The following is a 23209-nucleotide window of genomic DNA, read 5'->3' on the forward strand; positions in this document are numbered from 1 at the left end:
TTCACCTGGAGGGGTCAGAGTCCCCGTGGAGGGAGGAGGGGTAGACTCTGGTCAGTTGTAGAGGAGGTGCCCAAGCAGTCACCCAGGCCTCATCACTAAGGTCAAAGTCAGATATGATTGCCTTTCTTCCTCACCCAGTCTCCTGCCGCAGGGCGCCCACGTTGGCCCACCACAAGGATCCTTGGTCTGGGTGGAAGATACAAGGCCATTTATTGGGTACTAGCAGCCAGGTCCTCCATCAAAAACCCCATCTACCTACATAATCGCCATTGTTCCTTGAACAGTCCTGCAAGTGTGCCATTACCTTCCTGATTTTACAAATGAGAAAACTGAAGCCCCACATCAAACACGGCAGAACTGGCATCTGGAAGCAGCTGTCTCAGCCTCTGCCCTTTACCACACTACCTCCAAAGGCCCCCAAAGGGGCTGGGAGCTGAGGCAGGCCTCCCCACAATGACTCTCAGCCCCACCTCTGTCGAACACTTGGGACTCACTGTTGGAATTGCAAGGGACCTTTGAGAGCACAGAGTGGAAATTCCCATTGTCCACATGGGGATACAGAGGCCACTGGAGAAGGGATCTGCCTAGCTTCATGCACATCCTGTCCCACGAAGCTGGGACAAAGGCCCAGGACTACTGGTTCCCATTCCAGTGCCCTCCTCTCCCATCCCCACCCATCAAAACTCATAAGGGGCCAAGCACGGTGGCTCATGCCTATAATCCCAGCACTTTAGGAGGCTGAGGTGGGTGGATCTCTTGAGCTCAGGGATTCGAGACCAACCTGGGCAACATGGCAAAACCCCGTCCCTACAAAAAATACAAAAATTAGCCAGCACGGCTGGGCGCAGTAGCTCACGCCTGTAATCCCAGCATTTTGGGAGGCCGAGGTGGGTGGATCAGAAGGTCAGGAGATCAAGACCAGCCTGGCCAACATGGTGAAACCCTGTCTCTACTAAAAATACAAAAATTAGCTGGGCATGGTGGCAGGCACCTGTAGTCCCAGCTACTCGTGAGGCTGAGGCAAGAGAATCACTTGAACCTGGGAGGTGGAGGTTGCAGTGAGCCGAGATCAAGCCACTGCATTCCAGCCTGGGTGACAGAGTAAGACTCTGTCTCAAAAAAAAAAAAAAAAAAAAAAAAAAATTAGCCAGCATGCCCCTGTGGTCCCAGCTACTTGGGAGGCCGAGGTGAGATCACCTGAGCCTGGAGAGGTCAAGGCTGCAGTGAGCCGTGATCATGCCACTATATTCCAGCAGTGCACTCTAGGTGACAGAATGAGACCCTGTCAAAAAAAAAAAACAAAAAAAAAAAACCAACCAACAAACAACAAAAAAAACCCCTCATGAGTGCCCAACCACAGGTGAGTAGGATGACAGAGATTGTGCTGGCTATGGGATCCCCAGCCCAGGTCACAGCCTATTACCTAGCAGGTGCTGCGTCCAGCTTACAACCTCCAGTAACTGCCTCCAAAGGCACAGAGTCTCATGGAGCAGAGAGATGAGCAGAGTTAACTCTCCTGTAGGTGCCCAAGCAACGTTCCACACGGCCCAGCAGGCTTCAGAGAAGTGAGGGAAGGGTCCTCCCATGACACAAAGACCTCCAAAGGCCACTTTCTGTTATAGATTTTATTTGATACTGTGACCGAGTCTACAAGTTCAGACCCACATGTAACAGATTTTTGCTTCATGGTTGTCAGAGGCTAGTGTGCATTATTTCTGAGGATTATATCCAATGACACGACGCAGAAAACACAAATGGACGGACAGACGGATGGACATAATCATTAAGACAAGAGACGCTAAAACGTGCCTTAGTGTCCACGTGATTGATCTAAGGCGGGGACCCTTCTAAGGTGGGGACCCGAGTGATCTAAAGCAGGGTGGCTTCCAGCCACCAGGTGCCGACTGGGCTGTGTGCACTCCAGGCGCCAGGGACGGGAACCGGCTTGGAACCAACGCCTGCCCTCCCAGGGGCGACCTCCCCATTCCCGACCAGCCTCTAAGTGTCTGCTCTTCATGAAGGACCAGGTGGCGACAGGGCTGATGGAAGCAGCGGAGGCCAGCGGTGGCACTGGGCACACCCATGCCGCAGGAGGTGGGGAAACAAAGTCTGGGTGAAGTGGCTCCTCTTGGCTCCTTAACACTGTGCGTGGAGAGGCAGGGCAGGCACAAGGAGGGGAGGTGGGAATGGAGCACCGTTCATCCGGGGATTAGCCAACCCGAGTCTCCTCCCTCCTTGGCAGCTCCAGAACATTCCCTTTGGCCGACAGCCACAGAAATGAGTGCCTGCCAAGACACATGGAGGAGAAAGAAAACAAGACACCAAAAAAAACCCAAAAAACAAACAAAAAAACCTCCCTCCCCAGGAACAAATAGAACTCCTGGACCAAGGTCACACCAGATCCGGAAGACACCCTGCACCCTGCGCCCAGGGAAAGGAAACACAGTTCAACGTCTGGCTGCTTTGCTCAAGGGAAACTGCCACCCTGCCCTGAGACTCCAACTCACTGGCCGTTAGTGTCTTTTTTTTTTTAAGTTTTTTTTTTTTCTTTTTAATACCCAAACCATCCATTTTCAAAGCTTTTTTTTTAAAAAAATTGTTTTTTGATTAAAAAAAAAAACCAAAAAACTAAAACTGCCACAAAAACTGAAGAGGCAAGCTCCAGGCCTGGCCTTTCCAGCTGGAGGCCTGCTCTCCCGTGGACCGCACCGCAGAGCCCAGCCCGGCACTGCTGGGTGACCGTCCCATGGCTGGTTCGCCCCGGACCACTCTGCTGAAGTCCAGGTGGGCGTTAAATGCCCGGCGGCATCGCTAAATAAGGACAAGGGGAAAAGGCAGCCCACCCTTCCCTGAACACCTTCCATCTGGGCTGAACTTTCTTGGGAATGTATAAGTTATCCGGATGAAGGAGGTGGGAGATGGAGAAAAATAAATACCAAGAACTAAAGTGAGGGTCCCAGGACCTCTGGTGGCAGCTCAGCCCCTGGGGCAGAGCTGGCCTCCAGGGAGGAGACCCTGATTATCCAAATACTGCGCTCTTGAGACTTGCCCTCCTCCACAAGCACTTGCCCTGGGGGGCGTGAGTCTCAGAGGGAGAAAAGGGGCCAGCCCCACAGATACTGTCCTCTCGCTCTGGCCTGACTCACAAGCGGCCCCAGGCTCCTGCCCGGCCGCGAGGCTGGCCTGGCTGTCCGGGAGTTCTGGGAGAAGCTAGGCCTGCCCCTCCGGGCCTGAGGACTGGGCAGCGGTCCTGCTGCTTGCTGTGCTGGGCCGGCCTCGCTCAGGCCTGCTCCTTGTCAGCCCTCCACAGCCGCTCCTTCACCTCGGGCGGCAGTGTGTTGAACAGGTCCTCCTCCACCACCAAGCCGCTGCGCTTGAGCAGTGGGCACTCGCCCAGCTCCACGGGCAGGCACTCCAGCCGGTTGCCCCGCAGCTCGATCTGCGTCAGGTTGGTCAGCTCGCCCACCCTGGAGGGCAGTGACTGCAGCACGTTGTTGCCCAGGTGCAGGGCCCGCAGCTTCCGGCACTGGAAGAGCTCCGGAGGGAGCGTCTCGATCTGGAGGGAAAAAAGCAGGGATGAGAGTGAGGTGGGTGTGGCTTGGACGGGGCCTCTGGGCTTCCCTTCCCTCTCTCCCCAAGATCTCAGCATCTTTTCTGATCCCCAGGCCCCCAGCATCAGCACAATCTGGGCCAAACTCTGGCCAACATCTACCTGTGCGCCAGGTCTCAGCTCTTGCTCACTTCCTCCAGGAAGCCTTCCCTGATCTCCTGGGTCTCATGGCCCCCATGTCCCCACTCGCAGTGCTCATCCTTCCGTTACCCCCTTGATGTGGGCTCTAAGGATGAGACCTGCCTGCCTCGATCCCCACTATCTTCCAGCACCTGGCCCTGGGAAGTATATCACATTGGCCAGCTGCTCCCACCTCCATCCCAGGGCTCACCAGCGGGCAGGCTGTTGGTTCTGCCCAGCTTAACAACAATTTATGAAAGCAAAACAGCATGCTGAGAAAATCCACCCCCTAGGCCGGGTGCGGTGGCTCACGCCTGTAATCCCAGCACTTTGGGAGGCTGAGGCGGGTGGATCACGAGGTCAGGAGATCGAGACCATCCTGGCTAACACGGTGAAACCCCGTCTCTACTAAAAATACAAAAAAATTAGCCGGGCATGGTGGCGGGCGCCTGTAGTCCCAGCTACTCGGGAGGCTGAGGCAGGAGAATGGCGTGAACCCGGGAGGCGGAGCTGCAGAGCCGACATCGCACCACTGCACTCCAGCCTGGGTGACAGAGCGAGACTCCATCTCAAAAAAATAATAATAGCCTCAAAGCCTAAGTGTACTATGCTTAATTTATAAATTAAACTTTATCATAGGTACCTGTGAATAGGAACGAACAGAACATATAGGGTTCTGCACTACCTGCAGTGCCAGGCATCCACGGGGGACCTTGGACCACATTCCCTGAGGATATGGAGCAATTACTGTTAACAGACGACACCCGTATGCAGCTTAATGTGTGGCAGGCTCACTGTGAGCACTGATACTATTAACTTATTTAACCAGCAAACTACCTATAAATATTCTGTCAATACTCTTCCAATTTTACAGATGGGGTAACTGAGGCCCAAAGCCGCTGACTTATCCAGAGGTTCAGCTGGTAAGTGATGGAGCCAGGATTTGAACCCAGTTCAACAGCCCATGCTCTGGTGAACTGTCCACACTGTTAGCGGAGCAAGGAGCAAACAGGGGGCTGCAGTGGGTTCGTGCTGTCTCCCGGCACACAGGAAGAGCCTCACGTATGCCAGCTTCTTCCCTGCCCTACTGCGAGGAATCAGCTGGGGCCATGAGTTCTTACTGCGTGTAAGTAAGGCCATGAGTTGAGCCTGCCCGTCCCGAGGCTGCCTCCTTCAGATGGGATGGGCAGGAGGGCAGGAGCCAGGAGCCCTGGGCCCTGATCCCAAGTGAGGATGATGGGGAGATGGCACACCAGCCCTTCTGAGCTTGCTCTATCACCGCCCCCATTTTCCTGCCAAGGAGACTGAGGCCCAGAGAGATGACACGCCACTCGTCTGAGGTTGCAGCCTCTCGGAAAGGGTCAGGAGAGGATGTACGTCTTATTTCCTCCCACTCAGAGCCCATGCTGTATTTCCCTTCTGCCAAATATGGCACTCAGTTACAGGGTAACTCTGGAAGTCCCTCCCTCTCTGGGCCTCAGTTTCCCCATTTGTAAAAGGCACAGGTTGGACTAGAAATGCCTCTGAGCTTGGACACTCTGTGGCTGAGGACCGTTTTGCAGACTTGGACCTCAACCTCACGGGCACCTGCTCTCTCCAGCCGCGTTTAGAGGAGGGCCCAGGAGTTCCTGGGGAGCAACCTGGCTTTCCCAGCAGGGAAATAAGCATGGCCAAGGCCCGGCAGAGTGCTTTCTCTTTTTTTTTTTGGGGGGGGGGCGGGGGCGGGGGACAGAGTCTCACTCTGTCACCCAGAGAGTGCAGTGGCGCAATCTTGGCTCACTGTGATCTCCGCCTCCCAGGTTCAAGTGATTCTCCTGCCTTAGCCTCCCGAGTAGCTGGGATTACAGCCGCATACCACCATGCCCGGCTAATTTTTGTATTGTTTGCAGAGACGGGGTTTCATTATGTTGGCCAGGCTGGTCTTGAACTCCTGACCTCAGGTGATCTGCCCGCCTCGGCCTCCCAAAGTGTTGGGATTACAGGCGTGAGCCACCATGCCCAGCCCAGGCACAGTGGGTGCTTTCAAAAAGGCTCCTAACCTGTGTATCCTACACTGCCACCACTGTGACCAAGGATCAGGAATGCATTTGGGGTTGGCTTTGAGGTCAGCAGGGGCTGAAGGTCAGAGGGTAGACAGGAAGTGGGCTCTGGAGCACCCAGGGGCCAGAGCCTTCCCAGAAAGACCCCACTCCCACCCCGTGATCTCCTCTGCTGACACATGCAGTAGTCAGGGACAGTGGGAAAGCTCTGGACAGCGAGTGGCAGAGCTCGGGTCCATATGGAGCCTGGCTCTGGAGCCCCCTCCCTGAAAGGCCTCCTCCCCAGAACATGCCCTGCTCTGAGCCAGGGAGCCCTCTCCAGGCCCCAGAGAGAAAAGGGGAGGTACTCTCAGTTGCTCGGCTCCCACCACAGCCACACCCATCCTCTGGACCGATCCTTCTCTGCTGGATTGTCGCCCGCCCGTGCCCTGGAGGCTTGAAATTGGTTCCCAATCCCCCAATTGCACCCTCTCCTACCTCCCCAGAGACTTCAGTGGGTCCCCATCGGCACTGAAAGGCCTCAACTGGACCTGATCTTTGAAAAGGACAACTCTCTCAGGAGGCTTCCAGGGCCCCAGCATTGTCCTTGGCTCTCTGGCCTTCCTGACCAACTGCAGGAAAGCCGCTGTCTCTCTCCTCACTCTGCCTCCACGACCCTGTCCACCCTTAACTCTCTGGCCAAAGTCACCAGTTCCTAATCCAGCCAACTCCCCAGGCCCCATGTGCCCCACGCTCTGGCCTCGCCCTCCTCTTCTGCAGACTCCTGTCCTTCTCCCTCTCTGCTCTCCACAGTGAGCGCGTCAAGGACCCATCTTCACCCACGAGCCTGGAAAGGGTGACTCCTTGGGCTTCAGGTGGATTCAAGATGGTCCCTTGGACATCCCAGAGCCCCAGACACCTGACACGAGACACACCTTGGCCTCTGAAAACCTGTGCTTCCTCCAGTCTCAACAATCCACACAAAAAAGCTCAAGTCACTCAGACCACCCCCACCATCAACTCCCGTCCCTTTGAATTCCCCCTCCAGCGTCTCCCAGATCCGTCCATGTCTCTCCATCCCTACCTGCCTTGGCCACGCCAGGCCCCGTGGCCTCACCTGATGGCTAATCGTGGTCTCTTAACAGCTCTCTTCTACCTCCCACCTCTCACTCACCCCACCCCACACACTACCGCAAGAGGAACCTCACGCTGCAAGTCAGCTCATTCCTTCACCCACTCAATCACTAGGAATTCGGTAAACATTTGCTTGAACAAAAGAGCTAGGTCTTAGTCATCAGAGCCTATGGGCTGGCAAGGGATTGGCTGTTAAACAAATGAAGAGACAATTGAAACTGAGGTGTAGGACAGGACCCCCCTGCCATCCACACCCCCCTCCATAGCCCCACCTCTACTCTCCAGGATGCCCACATTCCTGAGCAGCCCATCTCACTGCTCCTCCCCACCAGAACCTCCTGGACTGTCCCTTTCCCCTCCACCTGGCTTCCTCCTCCACGTTCTTCAGGGGCCTGTTCCTCTGTGTTCCCAGGGACCTGGTGCTCCAGCAGAGCACCTACGCACTGTGCTAACTGCCTCGTTACTTGGCCTTCTTCATCCCCATGTCCCCGGCGCCTTGCTCCATAGCTGGATTCTAGAAGTGCTCAAAAAACATCTGCACAAAGGCCAGGCAAAGTGGCTCATGCCTGTAATACCAGCACTTTGGGCGGCCAAGGTGGGAGGCTTTGAGGCCAGGAGTTTAAGACCAGCCTAGAAAACACAGTGAGACCCTGTCTCTACCAAAAAAACAAACAAACAAAAATAACAATTTGCACAAATCAGTAAACGAGTGAACGAATGAATACTGTCTTGTCAAGGCTTTCATTAGCAAGAGTATAAATCTGGAGAAACAGCACGCAAGGGCGTGGGCAGGCCACGCCCACCCCTCCTGGTCACCACAGGCCAACGTGGCTGAGAAGGAGCCATCAAGCCCGAGTGAGGAGGAAGAGGGGCTCAGGCCTCCCACTCAGAATGAGGGGCCTGCCTGGGGTTGGCCCAAGTGAACTGTTTTCCCTATTAAGGCTCTGGTGTTCCAGGGGGTGGGGACAGGATGTGATTAAGCCATGTGCTAAACAGGGTGTCCAGAGGGTCTCCTTCCTCTGGGACAGTGTGCTTGCCGCCAGCTCCTTTCCTGAGGGGTGACCTCAGCCAGCAGGCATGACACTAACAGGCAAGCTTGGCGGGAGGAGCTGGGGGTGGGGGACAGGATGGGGAGCCAGGCTGGAGGCTTGAACCCTCCCCCAACCAGGAGGACAGCCCCAGCACAGCACCCGGGACAGGGCAGGAATGGCAGGAGCTGTGAGGAAGTCCCAGCTTATCAAGGGCAGCACTGTGCTATGGGGAAGCCACAGGGTCTCCCCCTCCACAGATTAAAGAAGGGCTGGGTTTGTTCTGTGCTTCCCAAATGTGGCTTCTCCCCAGGGGACTCCAGTTTTCCTATTCAGTGGGCCTGTCCCGAAACTACAAGAGAAAACCCTGCCCTGGTCCACTCTCCCGCTGTGCTCAAGTCATAATATGGGGTGGCCGGAGATAAGGACTTGTCAAAATCCCTGATACATGTGGGTTGCAGGTTGCTCTGCAGTAAGGGAGCCCTGGGGAAGAGGGGAGGAAGGCTTTCAAGCCAGCAGGCATCTGGAGGGCCTGAAGCATCTAGTCTGAGTGATGCTGGGGAAGGTGTGTCCTGTCCTGGGGCCCAGGAGGACAGACAGGGCATTCCAGGGGCCACCTCCCTCCGTGCCTGAGGATGCTATAGACAGACCCTGTTGGGAGGACTCAGCAGGTTGGTGGAAGGAGGACAGGTGCATCATGCCTGGCACAGGGCGAACACAGAGCAGGTGCCCACGAAACCAACAGGGACTGCACCGTGGGGCTGCTGCATGGCAGATGCACCCAACAGCAACAACTGAACTAAGAAACGCGGGTTGCCACACGGAGGCTGCCGAGGGGAGGGTGCTTAGTGAAAATGCTCTATGAGCTGCACGCTTTTTATAAGCAGGAGTGGTTTTCCTATTTGGCTCACTGCTGCTGGACCGCCCTGTAAGTAAGTTCCCCCAAATAAACCCCATGTTTCAATGGCTGGCTCCAGGGCTCTTCATTTTACTTTGAGACTGGGTCTCACTCTATTGCCCAGGCTGGAGTACAGTGGTACAACCATAGCTCACTGCAGTCTTGAACTCCTAGGCTGAAGCGATCCTGCCTCAGCCTCCCAAATAGCTGGGACTACAGGCACATGCCACCATGCCTGGATCATTTCTGTATTTTTGGTAGAGATGGGGTTTCCCTATGTTGCCCAGGCTGGTCTCGAACTCCTGAGCTCAAGTGACCGTCCCACCTTGGCTTCCCTAAGTGCTCGGATTACAGGTGTGACCCACTGTGTCTGGTCAACTCCGAGTCTCTTCAGCCTCCTGAACCTGGTGGCATCCCTAGTGAAGTTCACAGGGGCCCAGCACGACAGCTGCTGCTGTGTCGGGGGCAGAAGGGTGGCTGGCTGGGCTCTCCCTTGTCTCCCAGCGCCTGGCCTCAGGCTTCCTCCACCACATGTCTCACTACAGGAATCTCCACCTGGATGTGAGGCCCAGGAAAACCTGCAGGTCCCCAGGACGGGTGGAAGAGGGACGTTCCCCACAATGGCAGTGGCTTTGTTTCCATTTCGGAGGCCAGACCACAGAGCCACAGGAGTACCCAGCTCTCCATCCACACTGCCTGCCTCCACCAAGGGGGCCCTTGGATGGGGGCTTCCCCAGCCAGGTAAGAGACTGGCACCCAGAGACCACCAACAGTCTTGAAAGTATGTCGAAGGTGTGGCCTCCCAAACTCCCAGTGACAATGATTTGCACAATTTCCTTTTCAGAAGGGCAGGCAGAAACAAACTAGCCCCATCTAGGCCCAACTCTGCCTCTGACACCACCAAATGCAGCGGAGAAAGGTGTGTGGGAGCTGCAGAGACCATCCAAGGCTTCCCCTCAGCCAGCACTGGCCACCCACACAGTTTCTGTCCTGGGTGGACCCGGATTGGCTCCTTGCCTCCAAGTCCGACTGGGAACAAGCTGAGGAAGACACAAACTCCAGGCTAAGTCTTGACTCCCACCACCCGGCTTTGCGAGAGAACCCCTGGGTTTGGACCTCCTGCCCAAGCACATCCCTGCTGAAGAGGAACCCGGCTCAAGGTCACCTTGGGGGACAGACCTTGCCTGGCCATGCAGTCTCTCCAGGCAGGAGAACTGCAACATTTTGGAGCAAAGACAGGCCCGGGGCCCAGAGATTCGGATTCAGCAGGCCTGGGATGGGGCCCAAGGAGTCTGTCTCTTGAACAGAGCTTCTATCCTGGATGGTTCTGTAAACCCCAGGTGAGGACTCCACACTCAGGGGCATCGACGGTCCCAGGACATTGAGCCTGCCGAGTGCCCCACCACAGGCCCCGGCCAGGCCACCCGCCAGCCCACACGCAGAGCTGTGGCCGGGCCACTCACCCGGTTGGCCGTGATGGCCAGGTTCTGGAGGTTCTGCAGGAGGCCGATGTCGGCAGGGAGGAAGGTCAGGTTGTTGTGGCTGAGGTCCAGGTAGCGCAGCTTGCGGCAGTAGAAGAGCTGGGTGGGGATCTTCTCGATCTTGTTGCGGTTCAGGTAGAGGCGCTCCAGGTTGGTGAGGTTGCCGATCTGGATGGGGATGTAGGCGATGTGGTTGTACCACAGCTTAAGGCAGGTGAGGCGGTGCAGGTGCTGGAAGCTGATGATCTCCTCGATGGTCTTGAGGTTGTTGTCCTTGAGGTCAATCTCCTGCAGGTTGTGGAGGCTGAAGATGGAGTGGGGGATGCGCTCCAGGTCGCAGCGGATCAGCTCCAGCTCAGTCAGGTTCGCCATCTTCTTGAGGCTGTTGAGGACGATGAGCTTGGTGCCCTCATTGTTGATGGACAGCTTCTGCAGGTGCACGCCCACATCTGTGACCACCTGTGGCAGCTTGCTTAGGTTGCTCTTGAGCCGCAGCACCTTGAGGCGTTTGAGCTCCCGCAGCCCGTCGATGACGATGTAGCGGTTGTTCTCCGCGCTCAGGTTGCCCGTCAGGTGCAGCTCCTCCAGCGTCTTCAGGCTATAGATCCACAGCGGGATCTCCTTGATGTCGGTGAACTTGATGTGCAGCGCCCGCAGGTTCTCGCGCAGGAAGGCCAGCGCGGGCGCTTCAATCTTGGCCGCTGTGTGGTAGAGCCACAGCTCCTTGAGGCCCGTGAGCTGGGCAATGCTGGGCGGGATGGTCACGTCAGGGATCAGCTCCAGCTTGAGGACCTCCAGCTCCACCAGGTCAAACACAGTGTCAGGGATGCCACTGAGCATGAACAGGTGCAGCTCCAGCTTGTCCTGCGCATTCTTGGTGAGCCGCTGCCGGAGCTTGTCCAGCGTCCACTCGTTGTTGAGGTTCAGCTGCCGCAGCTTGTTCTCACTCACCTCCGACAGGAAGACGGCGAAGCGCTTGGAGTAGAGCGGGTCGTATTGGTCAATGAGGTGCAGCATGAAGGCGAAGTCGTTCTTGACGTCGGGGATGTCGCTGTAGCTGCTCTCCTCACGGATCGACTCAAACGAGTACTTCTTGAGGGAGCGCCGTAGCATCCACCACAGTGTGTACATGCAGATGAGGCCGTAGAAGATGACTAGGCTGATGTAGAAGGACGCCAGGATCTTGAAGAGTGTGGCCAGGGGGTGGGCACAGCGGTAGGTGCGGTAGCCCGTCAGGCTCTCAATGTCCACGGTGCAGTCCACGTCGAACTTGATGTTGTGCACGTAGTAGACGGTGTAGCAGATGATGAGGATGAACTTGATCACCTTGATGATGGTCTGCCGCATGTAGAGGCGGTACACAATGTCCCCCTCCTCCACATGGGTCCGGAACTTCTTCACCTTCTCAAACAGCGCCTTGGCCTGCTCCCCCTCCTTCTTGTCCAGCACGCCCGTCTCTGAGCGGTCCACGATACCCTGCTCGATCCGTGACTTGGTCCGCTGCAGCATGGGCACGGTGGCCTCCACGTCCTCACTGACAGTCGATGACTTCTTGTCCATGGACCCATTCATCTTGCTGAAGGCCGGCTTGGGGTCGCTCTCCTCCACCACTGTCTCCGACAGGGCCCTCGTGGTCCAGGGCGAGTCGAAGCACTTCAGCAGGATAGACACAAAGTGCTCCAGCTTCGAGCTGGTGCGCGGGAATTTGAACCAGAAGTTGCTGCAGGCCAGGAAGATGAGCGTGTGCAGAAGCACCAGGTAGGGGAAGTACTTGGCAAACCAGTGCAGTCGGTTCTCATAGCACACGGCGTCCACGTAGTTGTACTGGTGCCGGTCCAGGTCATACTTGATGCCTGTGGGGCCCGTGTCAGGGGTCGGCAGAATGGTGGAGTTGGGGTAGGTGGGCTCCGGGCCAGGGGCTGCCCAGCCCCGGAATGAGTCATTGCAGGAGTCCTTGGTGACCCACTTACAAGGCAGGCAGATCATCTTGTCTTGGGTGACCTGCAGCGTCCCCCCGAAGACGGCAATCATCAGCATGACGATAGAGATGTAGTCTGTGAACACATCCCACCACGGCTTCAGGATCCGGTATGCTGGCTGCGTGTCCGCAAAGTAGCGGAGCTCTGTCACCGGAATCATGGTTCAACCTAAAAGGGATCCATAGGAGGGGAGTTAGCACAGGGTGGCCTGGCTTTCCTAGGACCAGGGGTCAGGGGAAGAAGACAATGAAAATTCTTCCATTGTCCAAAATTCCACCTCAAATCTAGCTGGGAGCCAAAGCCTGCCTACTCCACGGGGCAGCCCACTTATCAGCCCTTCTGCAGAAAGCATGTGGCCACTTGGCTGGGAAACCACCCTGGGGGAGGCGGGCAGGCTCCCCATTTAATACACAGGAAGACTGAGCACAGTGAGATTAGACAGATCCCCAGTGCAGCCTCAGGGTTCTCTGCTCCATCCCTTGCATTCCAGTAAAAGCAATCGGGAACTCCTTTCTAAAGTCCACCTATTTAATGAACAGATTGACCAGAGGGACACATTTAAAACTCCCAGTTCACTGGGAACCAGCTGCTGTAAAGCTGCAGCAAAGGGCTGGAGGGATTCCCGCAAAATATGAGGAAAGAAAGCAACATGCAGAGGGGGCACAACATGAACTCACTTCCATAAAACAAAGAGCAAGGTTTAAAAATTCCACATGGTTCACGTCTGCAATCCCAGCACTTTGGGAGGCCGAGGTGGGTGGATCACCTGAAGTCAGAAGTTCAAGACCAGCCTGGCCAACATGGTGAAACTCGGTCTCTACTAAAAATACAAAAATTAGCCTGGCGTAGTGGCGGGTGCCTGTAATCCCAGCTATTCGGGAGGCTGAGACAGGAGAATCACTTGAACCCGGGAGGTGGAGGTTGCAGTGAGCTGAGATTGTGCCATTGCACTCCAGCCTGAGCCACAAGAGTGAAACTCCAACTCAAAAAAAAAAAAAAAAAAAAATTCCACATGGGGGCTGGCATGGTGGCTCACGCCTGTAATCCTAGCCTGTAATCCCAGCATTTTGGGAGGATGAAGTGGGAGGAACGCTTGAGTCCAGGAGGTCGAAGCTGCAGTGAGCTATGACCCCGTCGCTGTACTCCAGCCTGGGTGACAGAGACCCTGCCTCAACAACAAAATTCCACATGTGTGTATAGTTATGTGTGTACGAGATTCTGGGAACACTCGGAAGACCAAAGGTCACACAGTGGGTCTTAATGACAGGCTCCTAGGGGAGCGGCCTCAAGAGAGGGGATTAAGAATAAGGCTCTCCTCCCTCACAAACTGGGTGATCACAGAGAGGCCTTAATGTAAAATCATCTCTGGTTGCGTGTGTATAAAGGAATTAAAAACAGCAGCAACAGCAGGCTCTCCCAGAGACAGTCTAGTTTGACTACTATGGAGAGAAGCTGGAAATCTGATTTTTCTTTTTTTTTTTGAGATGGAGTCTTGCTCTGTCGCCAGGCTGGAGTGCAGTGGCATCATTTTGGCTCACTGCAACCTCTGCCTCCAGGGTTCAAGTGATTCTCCTGCCTCAGCCTCCCGAGTAGCTGGGACTACAGGCCTGCACCACCATGTCCAGGTAATTTTTGTGTTTTTTACTAGAGACAAGGTTTCACCATGTTGACCAGGATGGTCTCGATCCCTTTACCTCCTGATCCGCCCGCCTCAGCCTCCCAAAGTGCTGGGATTACAGGAGTGAGCCACCGTGCCCGGCTGGGAACCTGATTTTTAACACATAACTTTGGTGACTCTAATGATTGGCCAAGCTTGGGAAACACTGGCTGAGAAGCCACATTAGGAAACCCAGACTGTGCTACACAGGAGGCACACAGCAAGATCTCTGTGAGAATGCCTCTCTGTGGCCATTCATGGTCACACGGCCAAGGCTCGTTGCTCTTACAATGACAGACGTATGGCTGTCACGGAGGGATAAGGTACTAGATGTTCCCTGGAGAACATACGGAAAATTGTAAAAAAGCGTAGCAGCAAAAAAAGAAGAATCCCCTTTACAATCCCCACCAGGGTTACACACTGTTAACTTTTCACTGAATAATAACCTTCCAGTCCTTTATGTGTATTTTATAATTTTATAATTTTTATTTTAAGAGACTGGATCTTGCTCTGTTGCCCAAACTAGAGTGCGGTGGCGTGATCATGGCTCACTGAAGCCTCAACCTCCTGGTCAAGCAATCCTCCTACCTTAGCCTCCCCCAGGTAGCTGGGGCTACAGGTGTGTGCCACCATGCCTGGCTAATTTTTTTTTTTTTTTTTTTTTTTTTTTTTTTGAGACGGAGTCTCGCTCTGTTGCCTAGGCTGGAGTGCAGTGGCGCGATCTTGGCTCACTGCAAGCTCCGCCTCCCAGATCCACGCCATTCTCCTGCCTCAGCCTTCCAAGTAGCTGGGACTACAGGCACCCGCCCACCACACCCGGCTAATTTTTTTTTTGTATTTTTAGTAGAGACGGGGTTTCACCGTGTTAGCCAGGATGGTCTCGTTCTCCTGACCTTGTGATCCGCCCGCCTTGGCCTCCCAAAGTACTGGGATTACAGGTGTGAACCACCATACCTGGCCCATGCCCAGCTAATTTTTAAAATTTCTTGTAGAGACAGGATCTCACTATGTTGGTCAAGTTGGTTTCAAACTCCTGGCCTCAAGCAATCCTCTGGCCTTGGCCTCCCAAAGTGTTGGCATTACAGGAGTGAGGCACTGCACCCAGCCCTTTCTGTGTATTAGAATAAATTGTGCTTTTATTTATTTATTTATTTAGAGACAAGAGTATTGCTCTGTCACCCAGGCTGGAGTGCAGTGGCACAATCTCGGCTCACCACAGCCTCCGCCTCCTGGGTTCACATGATTCTCCTGCCTCTGCCTCCCAAGCAGCTGGGATTACAGGCACACGCTACCACGCCCAGCTAATTTTTGTATTTTTAGTAGAAACGGAATTTCGCCACATTGGCCAGGCTGGTCTCGAACTCCTGACCTGAGGTGATCCACCTGCCTCGGCCTCCCAAAGTGCTGGGATTATAGGTGTGAGTCACCATGCCTGGCCAAATTGTGCTTTTACTTTACATTCAATTTTTACTTTACACTGTAACCCAGAACCTAGATTTTTATCTAAACCAAGTTTTAAATGCCTGTGTCAAATGTGTCTGTTTCTCTTAGGAGAGGAACAGGGGTGCCCAGATGATGGGCCACCTTTCTTTGATTACTGATAATGTTAATAACCAGAATAGTAACAAACTTTTTTTTTTCCCTTTTTGAGACAGTCTCACGCTGTCACCCAGGCTGGGGTGCAGTGGCATGATCCTGACTCACTGCAACCTCTGCCTCCTGGGTTTAAGTGATTCTCATGTTTCAATCTCCCAAGTGGCTGGGATTACAGACGCCCGCCACCACATCCAGCTAATTTTTGTATTTTTAGTAGAGACGGTGTTTTGCCATGTTGGCCGGGCTGGTCTTGAATTCCTGGCCTCAACCAATCCACCTGCCTTGGCCTCCCAAAGTTCTGGGATTACAGGCGTGAGCCACCGTGCCCGGCCTAGTTAGGAACTCTTTAAGAACAGCACTTCTCGGGCCAGGCACAGAGGCTCACGCCTGTAATCCCAGCACTTTGGGAGGCCAAGGCGGGCGGATCACGAGGTCAGGAGATCGAGACCATCCTGGCTAACAAGGTGAAACCCCGTCTCTACTAAAAATACAAAAAAATTAGCCGGGCATAGTGGCAGGCGCCTGTAGTCCCAGCTGCTTGGAAGGCTGAGGCAGGAGAATGGCGTGAACCCGGGAAGTGGAGCTTGCAGTGAGCCGAGATCACGCCACTGCACTCCAGCCTGGGTGACAGAGCGAGGTGCCGACTCAAAAAAAAAAAAAAGAACAGCACCTCTCTGCAAATGCCAAACACTCCCCAGCCCCAATCTTTCTAGGCTATGCTGGATGGGGAGGTCAGGAGGAAGGCAAAGCAGGACCCCATGTGAGGCAGGTGGAATGGGGCACTCAGCAAGGGTGATGATGGCCACAGCCAGTGCTGAGGGCCTGGAAGTGTGCCAGGCACCAGGCAGGCCTCCCCTGCAGGCCCTCCTAGGGTCATCCTTGATGCCCAAGAGGCCAGGCCTCTATAGCCCCATCCCAGAGATGGGGGTGCTAAGGCTCAGGGAGGTGACATCACCTGCCAACATCACCCTGCTATTAAGTGGCAGAGTAGAGTAAGAACAAACCCAGCAGGCCTGTCCCTCTACCACCGGGCTCAGGTCCTCGCCACCATGTGGGACTTGCCCTCCGCCTGCCCAAGGTCTCACCCAGGCGGTGCCAAGAGAAACAGGACTGGGAGTGCAGCTTCCCCGCCCCTCAGCATTACCAGCGCTCAGGTCACAAAGGGGCCAGCAGACACCACCGCCCGCCCTGGGCTGGCAGCTCCAGGCCAGAAGTCAGTCCTCCTAGTGATGCCAGGACTCACGGGCCAGGGCAAGCACCCGCCCCACAGGAAGGCCCGGGCCCTCTAATGACCAGCTGGGTCCACGCACCACCTACACTGCTGGGAAAGAAAGTGGCACTGGGAGAGCTTCTGAATCACACAGCTGCCTCCACTGAGACACGTGGACACCTGGAGTCCCCATCCAGGGCCAGGACCTAAAGACTGGGGAACAGAAGCGGGAGGAGAGGAGCCCGGTGCATGCAGCAGCCTGCCTGCCCCCAAGTCTGGAATGAGACAGCCAGGGCAGGCGCGGCTGTTTGAGCGGGCAGGATGTGGTGACAATGATACTGCAACACCTCCCTCGTGTTCAGGGAGTGGGGTGTGTTCGCTCACAGAAACACCTGCTTCCTCTGCGAGGAGCCGCCCCAGCCCCGCCGACCTGGGGCTTGTCTGTACCACCCAGACTCCTCCTTCTGAGGCAGGAAGTGTTCCCAGCTCAGTCACACAGGTGAGGGAAACTGAGGCTCACAGAGGCAAAACCACCTGTCCAAGGCAGGAAACACCGTCCCAATCAGGTCTGATTCTGACCACCCGCCCCAACTCCGTGCTTGGTCTGGGAACATCCGGACTCTGTTCAGCCCTTGGCTAGGTCCAGCGGGGGTAAAAAAAAATGATCAAGGTGGGACTTCTGCTTCAGGTTCCTCTCTCCAGTTTGAGTGTGTCTGGGGAGTGGAGGAGGGCCCAGGGGTTCCAATGGCAGAGCCTGGGGCTGGCTGCAGAGCTGAGAAGGGCCTGGACTGGAGTCTCTCACAGGCCTGGCCCGGCTGGTGCCTGGGCCTACCCTGGTAAGGGTAACCTGTCTGGAGGGGTCACCCCCAGCTGCACCCGTTTCCTTGTCCTCTGCTGTGTGATTCTGGAAAAGTCACTGCCCCTCTCTGATGGGGCTTTGGGGGAGATCAGGAAAGAGGGTGCAGGCACCAAATCCAGGGTTGAGTTCCCAAGGGTGTGGGGAAAGGAGCCCCACCCCAACAGGAGCCAGCCGGGTGGTCAGAGCCACCTGCCTGCCCCCTGCAGGGGCAGGCTCCCTCCCACACGGCTCTTGCCGAGGATGAAGAGGGGAAGCCAGTACCAAGGTGTGGGCCTGGACTCTGGTAGCCTCTCTGTGGTACCTTGGACAAGCTCTTCACTGCTTGCAGCCTCAGTTTCTTCACATACATGGTGGGCATGATACCATGCAGGGCTGCTGGGAGGAGGCCATGGAATTATTTTAATTAAATGGGACGGGGTCTTGCTATGTTGCCCAGGCTGGTCTCAAACTCCTGGCCTCAAGCAATCCTCCTCCTTCGGCCTCCAGAGTAGCTGGACTGTAGGCATGTAGCACCACACTAGGGTAAAAAAAAATTTTTTTTTTGAGGCAGTCTCACACTATTGCCAGGCTGGGGTGCAGTGGCACGATCTGGGCTCACTGCAATCTCCGCCTCCCAGGTTTGAATAATTCCCCTGCCTCAGCCTCCCAAGCAGCTGGCACTACAGGCGTGCCACCACCACGGCCGGCTAATTTTTCATATTTTAGTCAAGATGGGGTTTCACTATGTTGGCCAGGATGGTTTCCATCTCCTGACCTCATGATCCACCCGCCTTGGCCTCTCAAAGTGCTGGGATTACAGGCGTGAGCCACTGTGCCCGGTCTGTTTTTTTTGAGATGGAGTCTTGTTCTATCGCCCAGGCTGGAGTGCAGTGGCACGATCTCGGCTCAACGCAACCACCACCTCCCGAGTTCAATCAATTCTCCTGCCTCTGCCTCTGGAGTAGCTGGGATTACAGGCGTGCATCACCATGCCCGTATAATTTTTATATTTTTAGTAGAGACAGGGTTTTACCATGTTGGTCAGGCTGGTCTCGAGCTCCTGACCTCATGATCTGCCCACCTCAGCTTTCCACAGTGCGGGGATTACAGGTGTGAGCCACTGCGCTGGGCCTCACACTGGACTAATTAAAAAAAAAAATTTTAGAGATGGGGTCTTGCTATGTTGCCCATTTGGCCTCGAACGCCTGAACTTGAGTGATCCTCCCACCTCAGCCTCCTAAGTAGCTGGGACTACGGGCATGAGCTACTGCACCCAGCAAGTCTTGGGAACTAAATGCTTTTATTTTTATTTTTATTTTGAGACGGAGTCTCAATCTGTCACCCAGGCTGGAGCAGTGGCATGATCTCAGCTCACTGCAACCTGTGCCTCCTGGGTTCAAACGATTCTCCTCCCTCAGTCTCCTGAGTAGCTAGGATTACAGGTGCCCACCACCATGCCTAATTTTTGTAATTTTATGGCTAATATTTGTATTTTAGTAGAGACAGGGTTTCACCATGTTGGTTAGGCTGGTCTTAAACTCCTGACTTCAAGCAATCTGCCCACCTCAGCTTCCCAAAGTGCTGGGATTACAGGCATGAGCCACTGCGTCCAGCCCCCAAATGCTTTTAAAGTGCTTTGTGCAGAGTGGGGCGCAGTCAGCCCAGGCTGGTATAATCTTTCTTCCACCTCCTCAGCACCTAGTGAAGCCAGATTCTCTTTGAGGACAAGAGTCAATTGTTAGGACTCGATACACTCAGAGTCTCTCCCAGAGAGCACCTGAAAGGGGACAAGGTGGGGTGGGGTGCTGCAGGGCGTGGGCCCCCGGTGTGGTGGAGAGGCCGGCAGCAGTTTCAGGTGGATGTGGGTTGGGGCTGGGGTAGAGAAGGCAGCTAAAGCCAGGCAGCCTGGGCCCTTCCTTTCCCTGCCCAGCCCTGAGGAATCCCCACAGGGAGGGGCCCAGTGCAAGGACCTGCCCAGGAACTCAGGACTGCAGATGACCAGATACCCACAAGAGAGCAGTTCCAGTTCAGAAACAGACAACCAAGGCCAAGGCCAGATTCTCCCCTGCACTGAGCCAGGAGGTCCCCATTGTTTCCAGGTCCATTTTTTCCCCTCAATTTTTTTAGACTGTCATAAAACACACGTAACTGAAAATGTACCATCTTACCCATGTTCAGGGGTGTAGTTCAGTGGCATGAAGCACATTCACTGTTGTGCAACCATCACCACCATACACAGAACTCTCTTCATCTCGTCAAACTGAAACCCACACCCCTTAAACACGACACCCCTTCCTCCCACCGCCTCCAAGCACTCCATCCCACTTCCTCTCTGTCAATCTGACTCCTCTAGGGACCTCATGTAAGTGGAATCATAAGGTATTTGTCCTTTTGTGACGGGCTGTATCACTTAACGTAATGTCCTCAAGGCTCACCACGTTCTAACACATATGAGAATGTCCTTTTGTTAAGGCTTTTTTTTTTTTAAGGTGTCCATTTTATAACCACAGAAACCGGCTCAGAGACAGAAGTCTTCTGCCCAACTTCATACCGCCTATAAGTGACAGAGGTGGCGTTCAAACCTGGATTTACAGTGGGCCCAGACAGGCAGCACCTCCAGGGTGGGCCATTCAGATGGAGCAGACCCCACCGAGAGCCCTTCTTGGGGTGCACCTGGGTGTGGTCAGAAATGCCCCGGAAGGGAAGGGAGCCTTTGAGGCGTGGGGTGGGGGTGGCTGGGCTATCTCTGCCTTAAGGAAAGTGCCCTTGCTTATCCTCCCTGTGCTCGGCCCTCTCAGCTGGCACTGCGTCCTGGCAGAGCTGTGGAACAGCTTCTCTCCCAGGGCCTCAGTTTCCCTGTATAGAAAGGAGCAGCAAACCTGTTAAAGATGTGTCCATGTTGTGTAAAAAATGGGCCAAGAGGTGGGTGCGCCCAGGCCTCTGCCCAGCCTGGACTCCTCCTTCCCCCTCAGCTGCCCACCCCCGCGTCAGACTGCTGGGCTGTGACTGCAGAGCTGCCGCCACCATCACAGACACCCCTTGTCCCGACTGTTCTGGCCTCCAGCTGGCAGAGAGGGAGGGGCTATCCAGGAGCCAGGACGCCTTCCCCTCTCAGCACCTTGGTTCCCCATGGTAACATGGCGGAAGGTGACAAACGCCCTGCGGGCTCTCAGGACTATCATGAAGATCACAGAAATGAGGCTTCCCAAACTACCTGTGTGAGAGCCCAGGTCAGTGGAGAGCAAGCCTACATGAGCTTGGAGGCAAGGGCCGGGCCAGGGCCAGACTGGCTCTGCTACTTGTGATGTTGGGCAGGTGACTTCACCTCTCTGAGCCTTAGTTACCCCATCTTTGAATGGGGCTAAAGATAGGCCCTGCCTCAGAGGGCTGCTAAAAGGCCAGGGCCTGAAATATTCAACACATCCAGTGTGCCAAGGCCAGCCAGAGCCTGCGGGTGGATGTGAACAGGAAGTGGAGAGCAAAATAGGCCTGGCCCAGCCCTGCCAGAGCAACCCTGACTTCAGGAGACACCTGGTGAGTGAATGAAAAGTGCATTCGAGAGTTAAGTTGGGAAATGGAAGAAGGAAAACCATCAGAGGGCTCCAGGACACCTGGTGAAGAGACAGTTAGGCGGGGCCTGGCACGCAGTAGGTGGACAGTAAGCACACCCTGGTTAAAGAAGCTACTAGATCAACTACTTGGGAGGCTGAGGCAGGAGAATTGCTTGAACCCAGGTGGTGGAGGTTGCAGTGAGCTAAGATCGCACCACTGCCCTCCAGCCTGGGCGACAGAGCAAGACTCCGTCTCACAAAACAAACAAACAAAAAACATACTAAATGATCAGATAAGGGAATACTATGCAATCCCAAAAGTGCATTAGAACAAAACACTTGATAAGAAGAGGAAATGTTCAAAGTATGTTAAATCTAAAAAGTACGTAACCCCTCTGCCATAAATTACACACACACACACACACACACACACACACACACACACACTGAACAATCTTAGAAGTGAGATTAGACTGCTGTTTATTACCCTTTTTCACCCCAAACTTATCTTTTTTTTTTTTTTGAGACAGAGTCTCACTCTGTCATCCAAGCTGGAGTGCAATGTCGCGAGCCACTGCCCCTGCCCTCTATTTTTTTATTATAACCATTTGTTACTCATAATTAAGAAAAAAGATTATTTTGCCAGGCACGGAGGTGTACGCCTGTAATCCCAGCACTTTGGAAGGCCGAGGTGGGAGGATCACCTGAGGTCAGGAGTTTGAGACCAGCCTGACTAACATGGTGAAACCCCATTTCTACTAAATACAAAGAATTAGCCAGGCATGCTGCAGGGCACCTGTAATCCCAGCTACTTGGAAGGCTGAGGCAGGACAATCACTTGAACCCAGGAGGCGGAGACTGCAGTGAGCCGAGATCACGCCATTGCACCCCAGCCTGGGCAACAAGAATAAAACTGTCTCAAAAAATATATATATTTTTAAATCACGATCTCAAAGGATCAAGAATAGCTAAGACAGACCGTGTGCTGTGGCTCACATCTGTAATCCCAGCACTTGAGGAGGCTGAGGTGGGCGGATCACCTCAGGAGTTTGAGACCAGCCTGGCCAACATGGTGGAATCCTGTCTCTACTAAAAATATAAAAAATTAGCCAGGTGTGGTGGAGGCACCTGTAATCCCAGCCACTCGGGAGGCTGAGGCAGGAGAATTGCTTGAGCCAGGGAGGTGGAGGCTACAGTGAGCCAAGATCTCCAGTCTGAGCAACAAGAGTGAAACTCCATCTCAAAAAGAAAAGAAAAATCAGAGACTGTCTTAATGTCATTAAGACAGGAATATCTTACCACAAAATGTATAAATCCTTATAGGAAATGTAACGTATTGATCACATTAAAGTTAAAGCATACATCGAAAGACATAATAATAAACAAGTGAAAAGAAGCCACAGACTAGGAAGAGTTATTTCCAAAGTTTAAAACTACCAAAAGATTAATATCCAGAATACAGCCGGGCACAACTGCTCACGCCTGTAATCCCAGAACTTAGGGAGGCTGAGGCAGGTGGATCATTTGTGGTCAGGAGTTTGAGACCAGCCTGGCCAACATGCTGAAACCCCATCTCTACTAAAAATACAAAAAAATTAGCTGGGCCTGGTGGCACATGCCTGTAGTCCCAGCTACTCAGGAGGCTGAGGCAGGAGAATCCCTTGAACTCAGGAGGCGGAGGTTGCGGTGAGCAGACATCGTACCACTGCACTCCAGCATGGGTGACAGAGCAAGACTCTGGCTCAAAGAAAAAAATAAAGAAAGAAAGAAAAAAGAAAAGATTAGTATCCAGAATAAATACAGAAATCCTGCATAAATAAGACAAAAACAATCCAATGAGGGGAAATGGCAAAATATACGCATAGGCAATTCACAGGGGAAAAATGCAAATGGAACTAATGTATGAAATAATTCTTAGCCTTGCTAGTAATCAAGGAATGTAAATTAAAACGATCACATATCACTTCACTCCCCCAATTGGCAAAAACTGTGAACTCTTAGAGAAGGTAGGATGCACGTACTCTACAACCCAGCAACTCCTCTCCTCATTATTTATGCATCTTAGAGAGCTGCTCCACACATAAGTGAG

At 54.1% G+C, this 23209-nt stretch overlaps 1 protein-coding gene across 3 annotated transcripts in view; it reads right to left on the bottom strand.

Annotated features, from left to right (window-relative positions):
• Window positions 1–1610: 1610 nt before the first annotated feature.
• Window positions 1611–23209, bottom strand: part of LRRC8A (leucine rich repeat containing 8 VRAC subunit A) — a 35896-nt gene continuing 14297 nt past the window's right edge. For all 3 annotated transcript variants that reach the window (XM_034929222.3, XM_003822343.5, XM_014346304.4), the window contains exons 3-4: window positions 10272–12436; window positions 1611–3556 (exon numbers count right to left, since the gene is read on the bottom strand). In XM_034929222.3, the coding sequence (XP_034785113.1) occupies window positions 3281–3556; window positions 10272–12428 (2433 nt within the window). In that variant the 5' untranslated portion in view covers window positions 12429–12436 and the 3' untranslated portion in view covers window positions 1611–3280. The remainder of the gene's footprint in view (window positions 3557–10271; window positions 12437–23209) is intronic.

This window comes from Pan paniscus, chromosome 11 (genome assembly GCF_029289425.2).
Source record: "Pan paniscus chromosome 11, NHGRI_mPanPan1-v2.0_pri, whole genome shotgun sequence".
Lineage (NCBI taxonomy): Eukaryota > Metazoa > Chordata > Mammalia > Primates > Hominidae > Pan > Pan paniscus.